The 22215-nt window shown below is 36.6% G+C and overlaps 2 protein-coding genes across 2 annotated transcripts in view; both read left to right on the top strand.

Annotated features, from left to right (window-relative positions):
* The window catches only part of LOC127426313 (arf-GAP with coiled-coil, ANK repeat and PH domain-containing protein 3-like), a 121315-nt gene extending 107102 nt beyond the window's left edge, over window positions 1–14213 (top strand). The window contains exons 15-26 of the mRNA XM_051673052.1: window positions 142–350; window positions 1850–1919; window positions 3875–3969; window positions 4100–4314; window positions 4424–4519; window positions 5066–5158; window positions 5272–5492; window positions 7550–7659; window positions 7919–8029; window positions 8128–8189; window positions 12507–12556; window positions 13520–14213. Of these exons, the coding sequence (XP_051529012.1) occupies window positions 142–350; window positions 1850–1919; window positions 3875–3969; window positions 4100–4314; window positions 4424–4519; window positions 5066–5158; window positions 5272–5492; window positions 7550–7659; window positions 7919–8029; window positions 8128–8189; window positions 12507–12556; window positions 13520–13582 (1395 nt within the window). The 3' untranslated portion in view covers window positions 13583–14213. The remainder of the gene's footprint in view (window positions 1–141; window positions 351–1849; window positions 1920–3874; window positions 3970–4099; window positions 4315–4423; window positions 4520–5065; window positions 5159–5271; window positions 5493–7549; window positions 7660–7918; window positions 8030–8127; window positions 8190–12506; window positions 12557–13519) is intronic.
* Window positions 14214–17119: 2906 nt separating this feature from the next.
* LOC127426328 (ubiquitin-conjugating enzyme E2 J2-like) lies at window positions 17120–21474 on the top strand. The gene is made up of 7 exons (XM_051673077.1): window positions 17120–17312; window positions 17845–17990; window positions 18224–18264; window positions 19695–19797; window positions 19901–20039; window positions 20167–20247; window positions 20408–21474. Exons 2-7 carry the CDS (start codon window positions 17845–17847, stop codon window positions 20657–20659), a joined length of 762 nt encoding a protein of 253 aa, XP_051529037.1. The 5' UTR covers window positions 17120–17312; the 3' UTR covers window positions 20660–21474.
* Window positions 21475–22215: the final 741 nt, after the last annotated feature.

The raw sequence follows: 22215 nt of genomic DNA, 5'->3' as shown, positions 1-22215 counted from the left end.
AAAGAAAGTCATAACATCTAGGATGTGTAAATGATGAGAGAATTTTCATTTTTTGGGTGAACTATCCCTTTAAAAACATTTCTAAAAATATGTTTTCCATAGTTTGAAACAAATCAATAATATCTTTCTACCATCCCACAGCATTTAGATAGGACAGCATCTCCCTCCACAAGCAGTATAGACTCTGCCAGCGAGCCACGGGAGCGTATTATTAGGGGAGAGAGTATTCTACCACGTGTCCAGTCTCTTCCAGGAAACGAGATCTGCTGTGACTGCAGTCAGGCTGACCCACGATGGGCCAGCATCAACCTAGGCATTCTGCTCTGTATAGAGTGCTCTGGCATTCACAGGTGAGAGGTTGACGCTTGTTGTTTTTGGGTGTGTTTTGCATCATATTTTGTCCTAACCAACTGCAACCACAATTGGTTTCTATTTCTGTTGCATTGTGCTGGATGTCCTGATCATCAAATATGTTCTGATTGGTTATGATTTTGCAGCGTCGCACAACATTTTTGCTTTCAATGTGTACAGACAAATTATTCATCACTGAAAACTGTCACGCCTGGTTAGGACATGGTGTAAACAAATAAAAAGCTGGTCTTTCATCAACATTCATTTCTTTTTTGCTGACGTAATCAAGGCCACACAAGAATTTTTAAAGCTGAAGAATGTAATTCAGTGCACCACCAAACGGAATTGCAAAAATAAACTTTGTTTTCAAAACAGCTTTCTGAATACGCCCCCTTTTGCTGTTGTTCCGGGACACTCAAAACAAACAGAGCTATTTTCATAGCGCCACAGAAACACAGTGCTTACAGTTTTCGAGAAACATAACCTATGAATGGCTTACTTATAGTTGTCTCGCATATTAAGCTGGGATAGGAGAAAGTATTTTAACATAGAACAAGTTACATACTTCAGCTTTAATCAATATTATCAGTTCCTACTTTTCAAGAGCCTATCAAATTCCCAAGGAAACAATTAAGGCTCACCTTACATTATTTCAAAAGAATATATTCATCTTGTGGTACGTCACATTATGGAAGTTACTTGCTTTGCAAATGCCATTTTATGCTGTCTTATAAACTGTTGTAGTTTTGTGTTTGCAAATCTGATATTGTTTGTTATAAATATGGTAGCAAAGCTAGGATTAAGGTATAACTGAGCAATACAAATCAGACCACTATGTTACTTGTACTCATGGCAAACATCATTCAACATACAGCACATTTGTGGCACCATCTGCCTCCATATTGATTTAACTGTAGATAGATAGGCCTTAAAACCACCCACATCAGGTTATTTATCCCGCATATATCACCCATGACTGATCGAACCCAAACAGCAGAATGGGTTTAATGGAGGGCAGGCCCTCATCCTTCAGCATATGACGCTTGTGTACACATACTGCGTCATTCCCTCATGGTGAAGCACCTTTTTTGCTCCATCAGGTCCTCTGCGGATTACTGCCGCCAGCCTGGTAATCAGATTAAATCTCTCCCACCTTCTCAAAGACGGGTGCCCATGACCGCAGATAAGACAGCAGCCTTATAAGACCGGGGGCATTAGATTTGAATTTGATTTACTCAGACACAACAGGGCCTGCAGATGGAGATGCAGATGTAATTCTGACAGGTTTCTCCAGGAGGCAGACACAAACATGTTTTGCCATAGGGCTTATACCTAGTACATTTAATTTTTTTTTTCGATTTGCCTCATGTCACAGCAGAATCTAACAGGATATCTTACAAAGAAATGTCCCAAATCGAAATAATGCCATGTTGATCATGTTTAAATTTCATCCCATGTTGGATGGTATTCATTTTGACATCTGTAATTCATTTTGCAGGAGTTTGGGTGTCCACTGCTCTAAAGTTCGGTCTTTAACTCTTGACACATGGGAACCAGAGCTTATGAAGGTAAGATCCCAGTGAAACCTTCTAAATGTATGACACTCAAGAAACCTGTCAACAATTTGCCTGGGTCTTATTTCATGCCAAAATCAAAAGAAACATAAGAAATTCTGTTATATATATATATATATATACACTGGCGGCAAAAGTTTAGAAAAATGTACAGATTTTGCTCTTATGGAAAGAAATTGATACTTTTATTCACCAAAGTGGCATTCAACTGATCACAATGTACAGTCAGGACATTAATAACGTGAAAAATTACTATTACAATTTGAAAAAAAAATTCAGAACTTCTTAAACTACTTCAAAGAGTTCTCATCAAAAAATCCTCCACATGCAGCAATGACAGTTTTGCAGATCCTTGGCATTCTAGCTGTCAGTTTGTCCAGATACTCAGGTGACATTTCACCCCACACTTCCTGTAGCACTTGCCATAGATGTGGCTGTCTTGTCGGGCACTTCTCATGCACCTTACAGTCTAGCTGATCCCACAAAAGCTCAATGATCCATAACACTTTTCCAATTATCTGTTGTCCAATTTCTGTGTTTCTTTGCCCACTCTAACCATTTCTTTTTGTTTTTCTGTTTCAAAAATGGCTTTTTCTTTGCAATTCTTCCCATAAGGTCTGCAACCCTGAGTCTTCTCTTTACTGTTGTACATGAAATTGGTGTTGAGCGGGTAGAATTCAATGAAGCTGTCAGCTGAGGACATGTGAGGCGTCTATTTCTCAAACTAGAGACTCTGATGAACTTATCCTCTTGTTTAGTTGTACATCTGGCCTTCTACATCTCTTTCTGTCCTTGTTAGAGCCAGATGTCCTTTGTCTTTGAAGACTGTAGTGAACACCTTTTTATGAAATCTGTACATTATTCCAAACTTTTGGCCACCAGTGTGTGTATATGTGTATATATATATATATATATATATATATATATTACTTCAAATAAAATAAAAAAATGATGTATTATATTAAATTGTAAAGTATTTATTTGTATCGATAGATAGATAGATAGATAGATAGATAGATAGATAGATAGATAGATAGATAGATAGATAGACTGTATATATATATATATATACTGTATATTTACACTACCGGTCAAAAGTTTTGAAACACTTGACTGAAATGTTTCTCATGGTCTTAAAAATCTTTTGATCTGAAGGCTTATGCTTAAATTTTTGAAATTAGTTTTGTAGACAAAAATATAATTGTGACACCATATTAATTTATTTCATTATAAAACTAAAATTTTATTCGTTTTTGATATTGATGACTTTGATGACCAAATAATAAAGAAAAGCAGCCAATAAGTGCCCAACATAGATGGAAACTCCTTCAATACTGTTTAAAAAGCATCCCAGGGTGATACCTCAAGAAATTGGTTGAGAAAATGTCAAGAGTAAATTTCTGAAAATTCTAGGCAAAGGGTGACTACTTTGAAGATGCTAAAATATAACACAGTTTTGATTTATTTTGGAATTTGTTTAGTCACAACATAATTCCCATAGTTCCATTTATGTTATTCCATAGTTTTGATGACTTAACTATTATTCTAAAATGTGAAACAAATTATAATAAAGAATGAGTAAGTGTTTCAAAACTTTTGACCGGTAGTGTATATACTATATATATATTTATATCATGGTAGTGTTTGTTTTACTGACTTTCATTTATGATTATTTAAATAAAAAATAACATTATTATACAGTAATGAGAATTTGAGATAAAAATGTGCTTAATTATCATGCAACTAATGCAAAACATCTTAATGATCCTAAGAGTAAAACATTTCTTTATGCAAATATATAATTTCTTATTTTTTCTTTCAATTTGGGAGTGAAGTGTGACCAGGACATGTTTTCATTAAATTTATATGGTATTATTTTTATTGCATGCTATAGTTATATTTTTTAGTCTTATTGATGGAATGATGCTTAATTGTTGTTTCCTCTCTAGTTAATGTGTGAGCTTGGCAACACAGTAATCAACCAGATTTATGAAGGCTCATGTGAAGAAAAGAGATTAAAGAAACCTGGTCCCAACAGCTCAAGGTCAGCCTGCGACTCACTCTCTGCCAGTGCATTTGGTGACACAGATTGAACAATAATCTTCTTAATGTCATTATGTTGTCATCATGGTCAATGTTGCATTAATATAATGCTATATAATTGTTTTATTTAGGCAAGAGAAAGAGGCGTGGATCAAAGCAAAATACGTGGAGAGGAAGTTTCTGAAGAAGATGTGTGGCTCAGGAGCCCTGGTGGAGGGCAGTAGAAAATCCCATCACTGGAACGTGAAAAAGTGCAGGAGGCACAACAGCTCCATCAGAGCTCCTAAAACACGGCGGAAATACAGACACGACACCGGCATTTTGTCGCATGGCAACCTTTCTGCTGGTACTTACCTGATGATTTCTAAACATGTTGGATCGCTGAGAGCCACAAAATATCGATTGGATTAGTTGGTCACTGACATGCCCTGTTCTTCTTTCCTTGTCATCCTCAGCTGCTGCAGCCGCAAAGTTCAAAAGAGAATCTTTGTTCTGTCCAGATGAACTTGATTCCCTCTTCTCTTACTTTGACACCGGCTCAGGGCCTCGCAGTAAGTTACATCACCAGTGTGATTTCTCAGCTTTACTTTCTCTTCTAAAATGCAGAAATTATGATTTAAACAACTTTACAACTAAAACAATACACAAGTTTTTGCAGAAGAATTAATGGAAGTGCTTTTATAAAATTATACGGTTCACATTTCTGCCTTTAAATCCTCAAAAATTGGCCCCATTCACTTTCATTGTAAGTGCCTCACTGTAACCACGATTTTTGCTTCTTCTTTTTTTTTTTCAAAGAAAAAGAGATGGATGTGTAGAAATAATTTTTTGCGGTAATCAACATTTTTCCACAAATGCTGTCGATTGAGCTTAACTTGTATTAAACCCCAAATATTCCTTTAAATTGCTTCATTTAAATTTAAAAAATAAATAAAATAAATGACACTTTTGGGTGTGAACCACACATGTTTTTGTGAGATTCACCCAGTTATAGTTATAGGAGAATAGTATTCTTGGCCAGTCAAGCATTGGTTTGTTTTTGAGAAGGCTGTGGTGTGAGTAACGTGTCCCTGGCTTGGCACTCATTGGCCCCGCAGGTCTCAGCAGTGACAGTGGGCTTGGTGGCAGTACTGACGGCAGCACAGATATCCTGGTATTTGGCTCAGTGGTGGACAGCGTCACTGAGGAGGGTGAGCTGACTTAGTACCCTTCTTATTAACTTGAGTCATACTTGTGCCTTGAGCCCTCTATTTGTCATTCTTTCTCATTTCCCTTTGTCATTTGTATCTTTGTTTTATTGCAGAGTGTGAAGACTCTGATGAGTCCAGTGGGGAGGTTGATATCGAGCAGGAAGCATCTGATCCAGAGGACGGGCGGGAGCTTGACCCGAGCACACTACTTCATAAAGCATCACGGGCCAGGAACGTGCCAGTCATGGCTGAAGCACTCGCACATGGTGCAGATGTTAACTCTGTCAGTGAAGAGGAAGAAAGCAAGAGTCCATTAATACAGGCCGTCTTAGGGGTGAGACTTCCTGTTCTCGCATTAAATCTACAGCTGAAGTGTGTAATTTCTGCGCCACTAGTGTCTCCAAATGGAACTGAATTATATTCAGGGCCGCATTAAGGTACTGCGGAACGTTTTTACTCTACGACCATATGCTACACTGACAACTTTCACTGTTGCGCACCGTCTCAGTGTTTATATCACCATCTCCCGCTGAATGCAGTTACATGTGCATCCTTTTCGCGAACATCGACGGGGGCAGTTGGGGGCCCCTACGCAGTCACTGGTCCAGGGGCTTAAGCCCAGGTAAGCTCGTGCTTTAATGCAGCCCTGAATATATTGACTTTTCAGAAACCCTCTCTTCCATTGGTCGACAAACAGATACCAATGTTTGATGGCGCAGAGTCAGTGTTTACACTTATGGGGGCAATCAGCCAACAAACTGCTTACTTATTGAAATATTTTAACATTTTGAATATTTCAAATGTAGAAACAAATACACACATAGGGCCTCATTCATGAAACATGAGCAGAACGAATTGTGTAAATCGTTCATAAAGACTTTCTGACGTAAATTCTAGGATTCATGAAAGTTTTCACATATTCAAAACTTCAGTTGGTATGAACAAAATGTACACCTGCTCCTGACCATGTGTAAAACATCTGAACGTGTTGTCTCAGGCAAACTGCCATGACTACATTTTGATAGAAGTGAAATTATAATTTTATTTATTTATCACACATTATACATTTGCACATATACAGTGAAATTCTTTTTTTTTTCACATATCCCAGCTAAGCTGGGGTCAGAGTGCAGGGTCAACCATGATACAGCACCCCTGGAGCAGATAGGGTCAAGGGCCTTGCTCAAGGGCCCAACAGTGGCATCTTGGCAGTGCTGGGGCTTGAACCCCTGACCTTCTGATCAGTAACCCAGAGCCTTAACCGCTGAGACACCACTGCCATTACACATTAAATAAGTATGAAAAAATGGACTATTAATTAAATGAGTGAAATTAACTTTTAAAATAACAAATGATAAAGATGTTTTCTTTTTAAACCATAGCCTAAACTTAATTAGAAACTTTTTTTGTTGCTTGCATTTATTTCTTCAAAGTATAGTTTATTCCCATCTCTGATTTTTCCAGCAGAAGTGCTTGGGGTGAAAAGTTATCGGAAAGACGTTTGAGCAGACTGTTTGCCCTCTGGAGTGATATGAACTCTATAATTTAGGTTTCATAATTATGAAATTGATTCATAATTCACATTCAGTTGATAACGTATGGTCAATACGAATGCTGTGAAACCCATAAGTAAACTCATGTCGCGGGCAGATGCGTACACAACACAACAGGAAAAAATAGAAAAAGCCTGGACACTGTCGTATAGCTCGCAAATCTTTAATATCTTACAGCGTTTCGCTCAAAGATATTCTTCTGGCATTCTATTAATTTCTCTGAAGATTCTTCCAGTTGCAAGGGAGATATATCACTGTTATCATCACGACATGATTTACCCAAGAAGTTTCACAAATGATGTTGGCGATGCGCTCAACAGAACTAAAGATGGTTAGTGGTGGTGGACATCCTCCTGCCGGCATGAACTTAACTTCTTGAACTGTTTAATTCACAAAAGAGCCTCTAATGACAGCAAAAACATGCATTGACAGTAATTCCTCTCTGTGTTTGTTAGCCAAATATTTGCTAGATATTAAAAACATTTACGAGTGAGTCTGGTGCCTTTCTTATATGGTGTTTTCATGGGCATGGATTTTATAATTGTGAATAAATTTGCACATGCGCCATATTTGCGAATGTTTGGAATTAACTGACATACACATATTTACCTTACAAGCCTAGAGGGTACGAAGCATCTGTGAATCCGGAGGAATTTTTTCATGATGGTGGATTTTATGTGCAAATTACTCCGAATTTACTTGTATATTTACGAAAGTTTAATGAATGAGGCCCATCATCTTTAAATCTGGGGTTAAATTAGATTCTGTTATTTATTTTTACTCATTGTTTCTGTTGAAGTCAAAAATATCTCTCACTCCATCTCCATCCCTCTCACAGGGTTCTCTGATAGCTTGTGAGTTCCTCCTGCAGAATGGAGCAGATGTGAATCAGAGGGATGTACAAGGACGGGGACCCCTCCACCACGCCACATGCCTGGGTCACACAGGGTGAGAACTTAGGCAATGCTGTGGCACATAAAAACTCTGTTCCTAAACCTTGAGAGCTGCCTAACTAGACAGCATTTTTAGGCATCATAGGCATGCTATCATTCATAAAGCCCAGTGCTTTTGTCCTTTAGTCCTTTACCATATTAATACACTGTGAACCTTTAAGATGCCACAGGTGCTGAAGGGTTTCTACAAGATTTAATTTAACATAATTAAGACATAATTTAACTCTGGCTCTTTTGTGTTTATGTGTCCACAGACAGGTGTGTTTGTTCCTAAAACGAGGAGCTTCTCAGATGGAAATCGATGAGGACGGGCAGGACCCTCTCAGTATCGCCGTTCAGGCAGCCAACGCAGACATCGTCACATTGTAAGTCAAGTACTTCCTTTCCCTTTTAGGCCTTGGTCAATTTGTTGTGTGAAGCTTTAGCACAGAACTCATGTTTTTACTCTCTCTGTCTCTGTCAGATTGCGGTTAGCTCGGATGAATGAGGAGATGCGGGAAGCGGACGGGCCCTTTGGACAGCCAGGTCAATACCCTAGCAGCAGTCCTACAGAGCAACAGTACAGAAAGTGTATTCAGGAGTTTATCTGCCTCACCATTGATGAATGCTAGGGGGCGCTCTTGAGCGGTGACAGACTATGGGAAAAAATACATTCAAAGTGTGTAGCTTTAGAAAGGAGCAAGTGATATCTTCCACCTCTACCCACCGCCCGCCCCCCCCCCCGACTAATTAGTTTACACATTGTGTTCGTATGTGGTTAACACAAAATAATTACATGAAACCGCAATTTTCAGTATGTGACAGGTAGAGCTGATTTCAATTTATGTGCATCATGCCAACATGACTTTAATCGCAATATAATAATGAATTTAATTAATTATTGGATTAAAGGGCCAGCCTCATCTCATTAGACTGAGGTAAAGTTTGTTTCATATGAATTTTAATTAGTTCGTAATTCAGAACAGGATTTCTAGTGTTATTGAGTCAGCATCTGCAAAATACGACTGTGCGCACTTTTCCTACCGACAGTATTTGTTATTTTTTTACGAGTTTTTCTTTTCATTTGTGATTCTACTTAATGTTAATGTTGTTTGTTGTGCTTTTTATTTATGTTCCATCCTGAGTGCAATGATAACTGGAATACGGAAAATCTATATTCATGTACATTTTTCTTGTTTAGTTAGGTACTGAAGGGATTTCCGTTTGTCTAATTAAGCTTTTTTCATCTTTTGCATTTGTAAAACACTTCAAAACTCGCTCTACTCATCAGTCATTCTCAAATGCTAATGAAATGGGTGTTTTTCGACCCCGTTAAAGTTTTAGAGAGATGTCAGCTGTTCTAAATTATTTACAGAACCTATAAAAATTGTCTGTTTTATATATTTGTACTTGTATTGCCAAGCTCCCAAATGACTGTAATGTGGTTTTTAATGAAAACTGCTTGTCTAGAGCTGTCCGTCTGTAGAAGCAGTCCGTATTTGCATGCTTTTACTCGCTCGCGTACCAAGGCAAAAGTGCCTGTCTGTATTAGCAAGCACTGTTCTTTATTTTAGCCACCTGCTTCTGTCATTATGTGAAAATGCATGAGCGCAAATGACATTTGCTTTGTATTTTCCATTTTTTGCCCACATTTAATGCAGATGATCCCAGTTCTAAGACTAGCCCATGTCAGATTAAGTTTCAACAGTGAGTCAGAAGTGGGGGTGTAGTTTCATGCGAGAGTCACTAGATGGTCAATACAGTACAAAGCAAAAAACATCTTACAGACGTTTTCCTTTTTTTTTCTTTCTTAACCCTTATGTTGTGTTACAATCATTTTGACCTGGACAAATTTTCTTTTTACTTAATCCAATTGGAATAATTTGCTCACATATGGTTATCTGAAAACACACACAAAAAAAACTGACAATTTTCGTTACATTTCATTTTTAGTTTTCTTTTTTTTTCACTTTGTTACACCTGTTTTGTTCCCGGTCAAAAATGACCGGGCATTGGAAATTAATGGATTAGACTAAAACATAAATTAATATTAAGGAGCAGATTCACTAAACAGTTGTGCCACTTTTGCACGTGGTATTTCAGCGCAAATACCTGCATCTTATTCTCTAACCACCCACAATCACATTTAGCAGCCGCAATCAGCGCTGAAATTGTGCTGCATTTTCAGTATTTAAATGAAGGCATTGTCATTCCTTTCCATGCAAACAAGCCTCCTTTCTATGCAAATTAGGCTCATTAAAGATTGCGCTTCATTCACAAAACTTCATGCAATTTACCCTGTGCAATTTACATCGCTATTACCGCCAAATGAAAGTAGGCGGTAAAATACATTTTATTTAAAAGAGTTCAAATTTTCAACCAATTATTTCAGCAGTAATTAATCAAATATTCATCAAATGATGTTGAAGAGCGTAATAACCTGGCATATATCCAGATGTGCGGTGTCATCAAGCGAATTTTTAAGAGATGATCAAGGTGTCTGGATCAATGTGATGCTGTTCAGTCCCAGCAGGGTGGGTCAAATATGGTGGTCTCGGTATCCTCGGCTATATACTGTGCTCAGAATTGGACAGCAAGATCAGAATTGCGTGGTCAAATTGCATTCAGCAGCGATTTTGTGGCCGTGTTTTAGTGAATCGGGCACTAAAGGCCCAAACATACTCTACGCAAGTACGTGAACGCAGACGCACCTTGCTACGCAAGCTCGATTTCACTCGTTGTTGCGTTGTGAAATGTGTCAGTGCTCAATTCATAACCCAACGCATGTGCGCGCTGCATTCTCAGCATTGCCGCAAGGGGCGCTAGAGTGGATTTTCTTATTTCAATTAACAACTGTCATGGACTTGGGCAGCAATTTGAGTTGAATCTTTTCGAAAAATATATACGACTTTTTGTCCCTAATCCATTTAAATGAACTTGTTTTTTCTCCGTGTCAATTCCCCACTCCTCAATTATCGACTCATCTACCACATTCGGGCTGCATCCGATAACGAAGGCAGCTGACTTGCTGCCTAATCAGTTAATGGATTAACTGACAGCTGTTTTGAAAGAATGGTTTGAAAAGCACCTTATTTTCATCCTGCTATCATATACAGCCTCCGAAGGCAGCATTTTCCTGTTTTCAGACGCAGCACCAGTTTTGTGGTCATGCCTAAAAAATCTATTGCCCTCTTGTGGTCTGAGGTTTGTAACCGCCAGAGCAACGCAAGAGTGCACGTAATGTATGTACAACAGGACCATGCGTTGGCCAAGCACTCGCGTCTGCGTTTGCATACTTGCGTGAAGTATGTTTCGGCCTTAAACGAGCGCAGTTAGCGCAAGCAAAAAAACTGCGCTTTAAGCAGGCGCAATTCATTCTTAGTGAATCTGCTCCTAAGTGTTCAAGAGCATCCCAGTCTTTTAGATAAGCACATATGTGGATGTTTGTTTGCACACACAAAGTCCTCAGACATGTACACACACACAAACAAACACATGCCCTTTTGTGCATCATCTTTCCATGTACACTCTTTAAGGAATATTTCAAGATCTACTTTTCATATTATGTTGTGTTTGGGATCGTTTGAATCAGGATAGTCTGCTGTAAGTTACAATATGTCAATGACTATGTTATATATATATGTAATTAGGTAAAACAAGTGATATTATCAGCTATATGCATTGTAAAATCCAGATTCAAAGCTTTAAAATGTCACCTAATTTGTTTAGATCAAACAAGTGGTTATTAATTTATAGCATAATTATTATTATTTTTAATATGTTCAAAAAAGACATACAAATTTACTAAAAAAAGAAGTTGACAAAAAGATCTAATACAATATTTAGGGATAATATATGCAATATGAGAGATTTATTAACAATCTTAGTTGGCTGGTCATTTGTGACTGGAAACACAAAAGGTGTTAACACAAACAAACACAACACAAGGGTTAATTGAAAGAAAAATGGATGTATCTCAATAAAAATTGCTTGGAGGATGGAAAATATTCTCTGTAAAACATTTCAGTTTTGTTTTACAGAAACATTCAGTCCACTAAAATTTTGTTTTTAATATCTGGGAATAGAGACAGTGTAGAAAATAGAAAATCACAAACAGGGTTTTGAGGTCATTGTAAGGGACCAGTTCAATTGTTGTGTCTGGATGTGTTTTATACAAAAAGTCAATCTTAAAAATGCTTCTTAACTGCTGTGCTGTGAATATGCTTTGAACTGTTCTCGATTTGCTTGCTCACTCTCTTCATTCAGCTTTGGTTCTGTCGTTCGAACCTTGAACTCTTCTTCTCTTGCAAAATTCTGTACAATCTGTTTTCACACTGTTAGATGACGTTCCGTGTTTGGAAACATTCTTGTACTGTTTGTACGACAGAAATCTTTAAAAAGAAATTTTGTCTTTTGAAACACTGACAAACAATAAAACAAGCAAAGTCTTGAACTCATATTTCTGCTCTGCTTTTTCTATCTTTTGACAGTCTCTGCATCAGTCTGTAATTCCTTGCAAACAAACTGTGTTTGTTTAAGGACTTATGAAGATGTTTGCAGACAGTGAGGTGTAGGGGTGGTCACTATTCTCTGTTATTTTCTTTGGGTTGCGGTGTTGGTAAAGGGGCTGTTTAGAGGATAAGTCAGATACTGCAGATTCAGATGCGGATGGAATTCACACGAATGAGTGTTTCATGACTAGTTTCCAGCTAGTGGTTTGGTGACACACACAATGCAAGAATGATCTTTTCAGTAGGTTTCCATCAAAGATCCCTTTTGGATTGGTGTTTCGAGATGGGATATGGTTTATGTGTTGTTATTGTCATGATAACATTGTCTTACCAGGTATCATTCCTCTTTTAGAATTCAGTATACCTGTGAGTCCACAGAGGGTAAGACGCAAGAATTTACGAGTGAGTTACATTGTTACACACTGTTTGTTACTGGGTTTGGCTCTTTCATTTGGTATGGTGTTCACTTTATGGGTCTCTTACCTGATATAAAAGGGTTCTGTGCTTTCACTTGGGTGTTCATAAATAAGTGACTCAATGACTCCATTAGTATATCTTGAAAATGATCCGCATGGTTTCTACATTCTCCTCTTGAGGAAACAGCAGTTTTTTTTTCTCAAATTTTTCCTTCACATGAATCACACCAATTGAAATTTTGAGTTTAACTATCAAGAACAAACTACTAAAATCACCAAAGCTATTTATTCATTTTGTACAGTGGCCCTCAAAGTATTTGGACACTTAAGCCACACTTAAAAATGTATGAATGTCATTGCATAGATAACAAATATCAAACCAAATGGCATGTGCCAATAAATGATGCTAGACCTTTTTTCTGAACTAACTTTATTGACATCATTGGGAGGTGATTTTTATGTGTCCTAATGAATACTATATCTATTGTTTTATAATTTGAAACCTAATAAACTTCTATTTGGGAAATATTTATTTGCATATTGGCAAAGTGCCAATATCTTGCCACTTTGTTTGATATTTGTATCTCATGGACTGCCGTTCAGACAACTGTGGCTTAAGTATCCAAATATGTTTTGGTACCACTGTATTTATTTTTGTAAATTATTTTTGGCTATCACATCCTGAATATTTGTAACCAACCATGCAAGCGAAGCAGTTTGGTCACTTCCTGTTATTCCCTGCTGTGGTACTCTGGCTTGAAAAGCCACAATATGAATTTATTCCACCTTATTCTCAGTTCATGCATTAAAAATATCAGAAGAGATTCCTTATTTGTCCAGCCAGCTGCAGGGTAATAAAATCAGGGCAGGGATATGATTGGCAATATTGAATAACTGTCAATCAGTATTAATTCTTGGAGTCTGATTCCTACACTTGTTTCCTTTTTAGACGTCACCACGTGCACCTTTCGGGAGTTTTCGCACATGGCTTCACACGCCTTCAAAACACTAAGCAGCTGGGATGTCTTAAACCAGTGGCTCTGTGAGATTCACCAGTTGCTTTACCAGCATTTGAAGGATGTCTTAATGCTTTTACTCATCTTAAAGAATAATATATGAAAATATTTAAGTGAAAGCTTTAGGGTATTGATGAATTTTGGTGATATGAATGTGTTTTTAGATATGGTACTCTTTTAAGGCTCTTAGTGGGATTTTGTGGATTCATTCATGTTTTATAGTCGTATTATAGTCTTTTTTTTTTATTTATATAGCATTTTAAGGTTCACATGTCCCTTAGCTCTCCTGTGTTGTCTGAGCTAAGTTAAACAACTTTAAAGATAAAAATTACCAGTGTTCAATAAAAGGTATATGATTCCCATAATCATTAAAGGGAGATTTATCCAGACTGTCTGTTACTTGTGCAAATCTGATATTTAATTATGAAAATAAAATGTATATTCTGTAATATAGCCTTCTGTATTATATCCATGAGGACAGTAACATCTAGTGATAAGTTAGACAAGGTTTGAAAAGTTCAATAATTTTGTTTTCCTTTTTTAGGTATAAAAATGTAAAATAAGATGTTCTAGGAGTAACTTTAGATTGTTGCCACAAATTATTTTGACTATATATTGTGAAGATGCATCTTATTTATTTTACAGGTACTACACATAAATGATTACCTAAATTATTATTTTGTTTGGATAAAAAAAAATAAAAAAATACTTTCTGGAATATTTTGCAACTTTACCTATCAATGGTTTCCGTCAAAACATGGTTACAATATTAGTTAAACCATGGTTAATTTTCGAACGGGTTAGTCTCCCGAGACTTCTGCAAAAGGAGCTATAAAATCTACACGCTACCAATGCCGAGCCGTGGGAGAAAACCATCACCCCTCTCTCGCCGGACGACCAAGGGAACACATGTGGTTGACACACTCCGCTTATCCGCCTTTTATCAAACCTTTCTCTCAACTCCTTGACATTCACCATGACTAAATCACTGCGAGGAAATCCACCTTTATATAAATTTGAATGTATTATTATAAGTAGTATTAAAGGATATATTAAGATTGGAGAGAGAAAAGTGTTGGGAAAAGGAGTGGGGCAAAATGCAGATTCAAACTTGCTTGCACAAAAAAGCACATGTACACTGTTGTTACACTCCAACACTTATAGAGCAGCTTGATGTAAATTTCTGTGTTCTCACCAGACTGCTAAAGTGCAAATAGCTGCAGTGTGTGGCAGGTTAACACCTGGTGCAAATAGTCAATCCGTTTTTGGCCTCACCGTAGCCATGTACATTAGCATTAGTCTGCATATTTCAATGGCCATTTTAGTGTCATTTTGCTTATATTTTAAACATAATACAGATTGCATCTGAAATGATGTGGGTGGTAACTATCAGAGAGGTTTTGAGTATCTTTTATTCATTAGTATTCTATATGACATAAGCATGTTTATGTACATGGACAAACTTAATCATTCAGTATTTTGTTACATAACTTTTTATAAAAAGTTATCCATCCATTCATTTTCCAACACTTATTTGGGTCCAGGTTGCACTGGCAACAGGCTAAGCAGGCTGACCCATACGTCCTTTTCCTCAGCCACATCCTCCAGCTCCTCATGGGGGATCCCAAGGTGTTCCCAAGTCAGCCAAGAGATATAAGTCCTCCAGCATGTTCTGGGTCTGCCATGAGGATTCCGCCCATTTGGGCATGCCTGGAACACCTCCACATGGAGACATCCTGAGCAGACGCCCAAACTAACTCAACTGGCTTCTTTTAATGTGGAGGAGCAGTGGCTCTACTCCAAGTCTCTCCCGGATGTTTAAGTTTCACATCCTTTTCCTTTGGGCAAGCCCAGTCACCTTGCGATGAAAGCTCATTTCAGCCACTTATGTCTATAATCTTACTCTTTCGGGGATTACCCAAAGCACATACATCCACTGAACATAGATCCACTGGTAAACTGAGTGCTTCGACTGGAAGCTCAGCTCCCTCCTCTCCACCATTGTGCAATACAACGACCGCATTACAGCAACTGCACTGATCCGCTTGTCGATCTCACGCTCCAGCTTACCCTCACTTGTGAACAAGACTCTTAGAAGAAGCTGTTCACTTCCTAACTAGAGAGGTCAATCCACCATTTTTCAACAGAGAACCATGGCCTCAGATTTGGAGGTGCTGACTCATCTCAACCACTTCACACTATGCCCCAGTGTGTTCTGGAGGTCACAGCCTGATGAAGCCAACAGGGCAATCATCTGCAAATAGCAGAGATAGTATCTTGAGGCCCCCAGACTGGAAACACTCCAGCCCTTGAGTGCGCCTTGAAATCAGTTCCCCACCTTGGCTAATAACAGCCTGGACAAAGCACTGCCTCCCCTGCCTAACCCATCTGATGGTGTGCCATAATCTCTTAAGGGCAGCCAAAAGTCCTTTTCCGTGGCCTCCCCAAACTCCTCCCACACCAGTTTTCGCTTCTTCAGCTATTGTGGATGCAGTCCTTCTGGCTCGTCAAAACCTGTCGGTTAAATTAAGAGTCCCACAGGCTAACCAATCCTGAAAGCCCTCCTTCACCCTGATGGCTTCATTTACCTCTGGCCTCTAGACACATTGTTAGGAGTAAAGAAGTTTTCATTATGATAATAAACATTTCATTTCGTTAGAAATATTATTTGAATTCGTAAAATATAACTATTCAAATGTTGTTTTTTGTAATTTGAGTAAATAAATGTAAGGGCAATTTCACACTAAAAACAAGAAAGGTAATTGTACTGTCCTGCAATATAATGACTCTAATGTCAATTAAATCTTTCATATTTTACCTCCAAAGGTCGGGTTGGTTTAAAGTTTAAACAGTAAACATGACTACTTATTTATCTGTTTATTTATTTATTTATTTTATTTATATGCACACTTTTGTTTCTTCTCTCAGGAGTGTTGACTTGCTGGTTTTCTGTAGTTGCACATTTTTCCTGCACAGTGGAGAGCATTTCTTTCCTGAAATTTTTTTTCATGCTCTTTTTTGTTGCACACTGTAATTTTTTTGTTTGCACAGGTTTTTGCACAAAGAGGACAGCAAACTGGAGACTGAACCAAGTATTTGTACGGTGAAAGACAAGAGTGAAAGGAAGGAGAACCGAATTAGGGCATTTTCGTTTTTTTCCAAGTCTCATGGCATATCCTGAAAATGCTTCAGATATCTGCTTGCAGCCACAAGGATGCCTTATGCATGTAGGCCTACAGGAGGAAAAAATGTCACTCAAACAGGATTACTGTTGTTTCTTGATATTGATCTTTTAATATTCTTAAAGTGCACTAGACAAACTTTAGGGAAAGTCCTTAAATCCTAGATATGCCCCTGACAATAATAAAACAATTACCTATTAAAAAATATATACAACTATGAGTTCACAGACCTCATGCAATCAAAAATATCTCTTGGCCCGCCCACACAAAAGAAGCTTTTGCAACGCTATTGTATTCACCTATATAACAAAGCAAAACTGAAAGTGACAAGAAATAACAACCTTCATTTTCTCTTTCTCATAAATCATTTCACAAATGACCAAAAGGACTGTCAGACCTGTTAGACTGAGAGACACTCTTCGTTATTCATTTAAATCCTTCAGCAGTTCACCTGGTTTCAATTAACAGATTAAAAAAAACAAAAACAAACAACGATTTTTGCGTGCCAGATGAGGACAAAGTGCCTTAAGTTTCAATCTCTAAGGTAAGAACACAAAATGGTGAGTGTCCGTTTATGGATAAGGTGTATTATTTATCCCTTATTTATATTATATTTAGTGAGTTCGGATAGAAGTATCTTATTTATTAGCTAATATTAAATAATATTGAAGCTTTATTTATTATGTATATTAATTTTTACTGTTTATATATTCATACCCGAACTAGAATATCTCATCCCGACAATTTAATTATTCTAATAATAAGTGAAGCACATTATATGGGCTAAAGTGTTTTCAGTGTAATAGCCTACTATTGATATTGTATAATGGTGTAGAAACCCTTTTTAGGCTTTGTACTTATAAAGAGTGCTGAACATATAGTGTTAAAGTTGACCCCTTGTTTTATTTCATACAGATTTAAAACGTTCATTACTACAAACCCTATTAAAACCCTATCAGATATTACGAGTGGGAAAATAAATTATGTTTTTGGAACCTTTTAATACATCTCTAATCTTTTCATGTTTTTGTTTGAGTATTGGGTATAGGTGACTTTTGAATGTAACTTTATTTCAGATGAATAGCAATAGCAAGGAAGCAGGACATAGTAAAAAGACCACAACAACAGCAACTCGGAGACTAAAGCAGGATTACATCAGGCTAAGGAAAGACCCTGTGCCTTATGTCTGTGCTGAGCCTCTGCCCTCCAATATAATGGAATGGTAAAAATGTGTCTCAATTATACAGGGAAAGATTGTGATCTCACTGTGTTTGCCACCTACATGAAAGTGAAAATAAGTAAATGAACATAATTAATATTTTCTAAAATAATTTTTAGTACTGTCTAGAGGTCTCAGCATACAAATCAAAATATTGTTGTGAAATGAAGCTTTGTTCTGAATTAACGCCACAAAGTGTATGTTGATATCTCATGAAGCAATATTCCTTACACCAGGCATTATGTTGTTCGTGGACCTGAGGAAACCCCTTATGAAGGTAGGGGTGAATACTTTTAATTTTATGAAGCTGTGCAAACGTTTAGAAACTAAGACCTAGGATCAAATCAAAATTGGAGTTTTGTGGATTTGAGTCTAGATGCGTTTCATGCTTTGAGGATATCTTTATGCTAGTATACTCCTGAAAATTGACAAAATTAACTTTTGAAAGATATATACATCTCTTTGGGACCAAAAATATTGATTACTGATCTTCAGTACTAGGTAGATTACTTCTGAATTGTAATCTGGTACTGATTACAAATTACATGCCTTAAATTGTAGTCAGTAATGTAATCTATTGGATTACATGTTGAAAATAATCTAATCTGATTACTTTTGGATTATTACAGACCTAATTCTTGTTTTTTATGTGGAATGCTTTTGAGTATAAGCTGGTACCATTTTGACATAATGTTACTTAAGTGCCTTAAAGAAAACGTACTTAATGGATCAAAATGAGAACTGATATGATTTGTGTGTGTGTGTGTGTGTGTGTGTGTGTGTGTGTGTGTGTTTTATCAACTCTTTGCCTATTTCTGAGTGAAATTAATAAGGCACTTAAAATGTTCTTACTCCGGAAATTTGTACAAATGGTATTCATGTGTTGTAAAAGATCAGACCAGATATATTTGTGAATCAACGTAACCAAAAAAAAAAAAAAAAAAAAAGTGCATTCATGGAAATGTTTTAAGCAGAGTACAAAAGCAATTCACAAAACTAAAACTAACTTTACCGCACTAATGCAATTAGTTCTGCATTAATGTGTGGATTACTGCTCCATCTTCAGTGTGATTATAGCTACCTGGCTGATGGCTTGTATCAGATCTGTGAATGCATTTTCAAAATCCTCCCTCCTCCCCTACAAAAACACTTGAAGACTTCAGCTGTAGACTGATTTAGAATGAAAAATGTAAAATATTTAAAAAGAAGAAGAATTAGAGGGATCAATTAATTATGAACAATTTATTGCAGTTGCCTGATTAATATGTAATCATGTAATCCATAAAAAGTAACTGTAATCTGATTATGAGTATATTAAAATGTAATTTAATCTAGTTACAAGTACTTAATTTTGTAATCTGATTACATAATCCAAATTACATGTAATCTGTTAATACCCTGCACTGCTCATTTTACACTATGTAAATGCTTATCTACTCAAATGCTCTGTAGAATTATAATATCCCTCCCCCTAATACCACCTGCCACCGACTAGCAAGTAACAAACCATGGATTTAAAAAAATAGAGCCCTTCAATATGCCATTTACCTAAACTTCCTGTTTAAACACAAAAATACAACAAAACAGGAAAGAAAATTGTGCTTGTCAAGCCATTTCATGGGGTCTTTGTAAGTGTTTGCCTATTGTGCATAGGTATTACAGGAGGTGGTAGACTATTCTTTGCACATATTTCTACTTTGTTTGTAGGTGGCTACTATCATGGCAAATTGATGTTTCCCCCAGAATTTCCATTCAAACCACCTAGTATTTATATGATAACGCCTAATGGAAGGTTCATTTGCAATACACGGTAAAGTCAATAATCAGTCGCTTATCTTAATCTAATATAATGCAACTTTAAAATCATTGTGGCTCATTAGAGTTTGACATGTATCTGCTTCTTTTTTCTATAGGCTATGCCTGTCCATAAGTGACTACCATCCTGACACATGGAATCCTGCGTGGTCAGTCTCAGCCATACTTACCGGACTGCTGAGCTTCATGGTGGAAAAGATTCCCACATTAGGAAGCATTGAGACTTCTGACTATACTGTATGTACAATGAAGAAACTCATTTTTCTTTATTTTGAATGGGATTGTATGCATTCATGCTCCCAGAATAAGGATTTTTTTTGTTGTTGTTATTCATTTATTCTTTTTTTGTTTTACTTTGTTCCAGAAAAGACAGCTGTCTGATCAGAGCTTAGCCTACAACCTGAAGGATAAAGTTTTTTGTGAGCTTTTTCCTGATGTTGTGGAGGTAAAAAAACAACAAAAAAAAAAAGGATAAAAGTTACAAATAGGGCTTGAAAGTCTTTAAAATAGTTCGTTTTTTTCAGGTAGGTGAAAGGAGGTGCTTAACCTTCAGAAATGTTTATTTGTTCACCTTATATGAGCAGTTTTATTTTTTTCCCTTATAGGAAATCAAGATGAAGCAAAAGACTCAGAAAGACTTGGAAATGCAGGCTCTCCGTGTGAAACCGAAAAGAGCTCAAGAACATGTTGGTGTTCCTGCCCTTGATGGTCATGTGCCCAATTGGGGGACAATGCCCAGACAACCTCGGGCACACCACCAACCAAATCGAAACCTTGTGGGAACACTTACAAACTTGTTTGTTATAGCTAGCATTTTTGTTTTTGCCATCACAGTCAAGTTTGCGCTACAAAAATAAGTTCTGACTGAGAAACAGCTGACATGACCTGCACTAAAACAAAAGTATTTTAAGATTTACGCATTTCAATTTCATAACATAATTTCATCAAATTGAATTGAGTAATCTTTAATAATAAAATAAAAACTAAATATTTAATGTTTTATTAAATTTAATTTAGCTAAACATTACACAATTCAATTTGATGGAATTTTCTTATGAAATTGAAATGCGTAAATCTTAAAAATAAGATAAAATTATTCTTTTTTTTTTAAATGTGCTCCTGTTGTTTCCCAAATAATTTCAGAATACAGAATCTGACAAATCTAACCCAGGCTCGCTTCCCAATATGAAGGAAATGCGTGGCTTTCCGAAGTTGAAGTAATACCAAAGTACTGTTGAATGACTGAGCCAGTGTCTTGCAGTGACATGATGGAAGAGAATCACAGCTTTTGTCATATTCTTGATTGAACTTGCAACCATTGACAAGCTGAACTGAAGAATCATTTGTGTCAGATTCTGTTTAGCCTCTAATTATCTGTTACAGTTCTTCCTCATGCTTTGTTTTTTTCTCTTGGGTCCTTGCACTCTTATGACATTCCAAATTCCCCTGTTGAATTCTGTTTCCCGGCACTCGTGGTTTGCTTAATAGGAAAGTGTTGACGTTCAGTTGATTTCAATTCTTTATTAAAAGTGCTTGTTGTCAACTATATTAAAGTATGTGACTATACAAAATTAATCAGTATTTCCTCATTCCTATTTATTCCCTCAATCAATTTATGCTGTGAATGACTATTAGGTTTTGAATAATAATAAATAAAAAAATGGAAGTTGGATAAATGCAACATTATGGTTAGATTTGTTCTTTGTAGTTGTAAAGTTATATTCAAATATATACTCAAATTTTCTTTTTCACAAAAATATGATTGTTTTATCATTCTTTTTAATACTGAATACTAAAATTTTGCATTTCACTTTCTCTTTTTCCATCATTATCTTGTATTTTATGTGTGATATTTGATGTCCTTTTCATAACAAAATGAGCAAAAGTTTGTTTCTGTTGTGCCTTCAAAAACAAGCATTTAACCTTCTTCCTGTCCAATTCTGCATGTCTGAGACAAGACCCTTTGAATCCAAACCAAAAGATGAAAATAATAGATTAAAATAAATTGTGAAATAACTAATGTATGTGTGTTGTACAAGCATTAGTAAGCTATCATCATTAACATGACTATTTACAACACTAGTCTACTAGCATTCATTTTGATCACCTGAAAAAGACAGGTGGTGGTGGTGTAATTCCACATTTATAGGCTAGTTAGTGCACTGTACAATTGAATTAGTTGACCCTACTTAGAATCTTTTAAGGCAATCGGTTTGCATGCTTTTTCTAAGAAAACATACTTATTTGGCTCAAGTAAAGTGAACTTAATTATTTAAGTACAGTTTGCTAGTAAACTTAAAGCATCATAGTTTTTATTTAATTATTTAAACTGAGTTATAGTATGTCTTATACAGTAAAAGGAAAATTATGACTGGGATCTCGGTTACCCATATGGCACATTGGATTCTCATCA

This window comes from Myxocyprinus asiaticus, chromosome 35 (assembly GCF_019703515.2).
Source record: "Myxocyprinus asiaticus isolate MX2 ecotype Aquarium Trade chromosome 35, UBuf_Myxa_2, whole genome shotgun sequence".
NCBI lineage: Eukaryota > Metazoa > Chordata > Actinopteri > Cypriniformes > Catostomidae > Myxocyprinus > Myxocyprinus asiaticus.
Note: the sequence above shows the minus strand (reverse complement) of the source record. Positions and strands in the feature narration are given on the sequence as shown.

What these genes read in the sequence shown, in the direction of transcription:
- LOC127426328 (XM_051673077.1), top strand. Translation starts at nt 17,845, where the DNA reads ATGAATAGCAATAGCAAGGAAGCAGGACATAGTAAAAAGACCACAACA. An exon ending in CCCTCCAATATAATGGAATG is followed by an intron (nt 17,991 to 18,223) that starts GTAAAAATGTGT and finishes TCCTTACACCAG; the next exon opens with GCATTATGTTGTTCGTGGAC. An exon ending in TGAGGAAACCCCTTATGAAG is followed by an intron (nt 18,265 to 19,694) that starts GTAGGGGTGAAT and finishes CTTTGTTTGTAG; the next exon opens with GTGGCTACTATCATGGCAAA.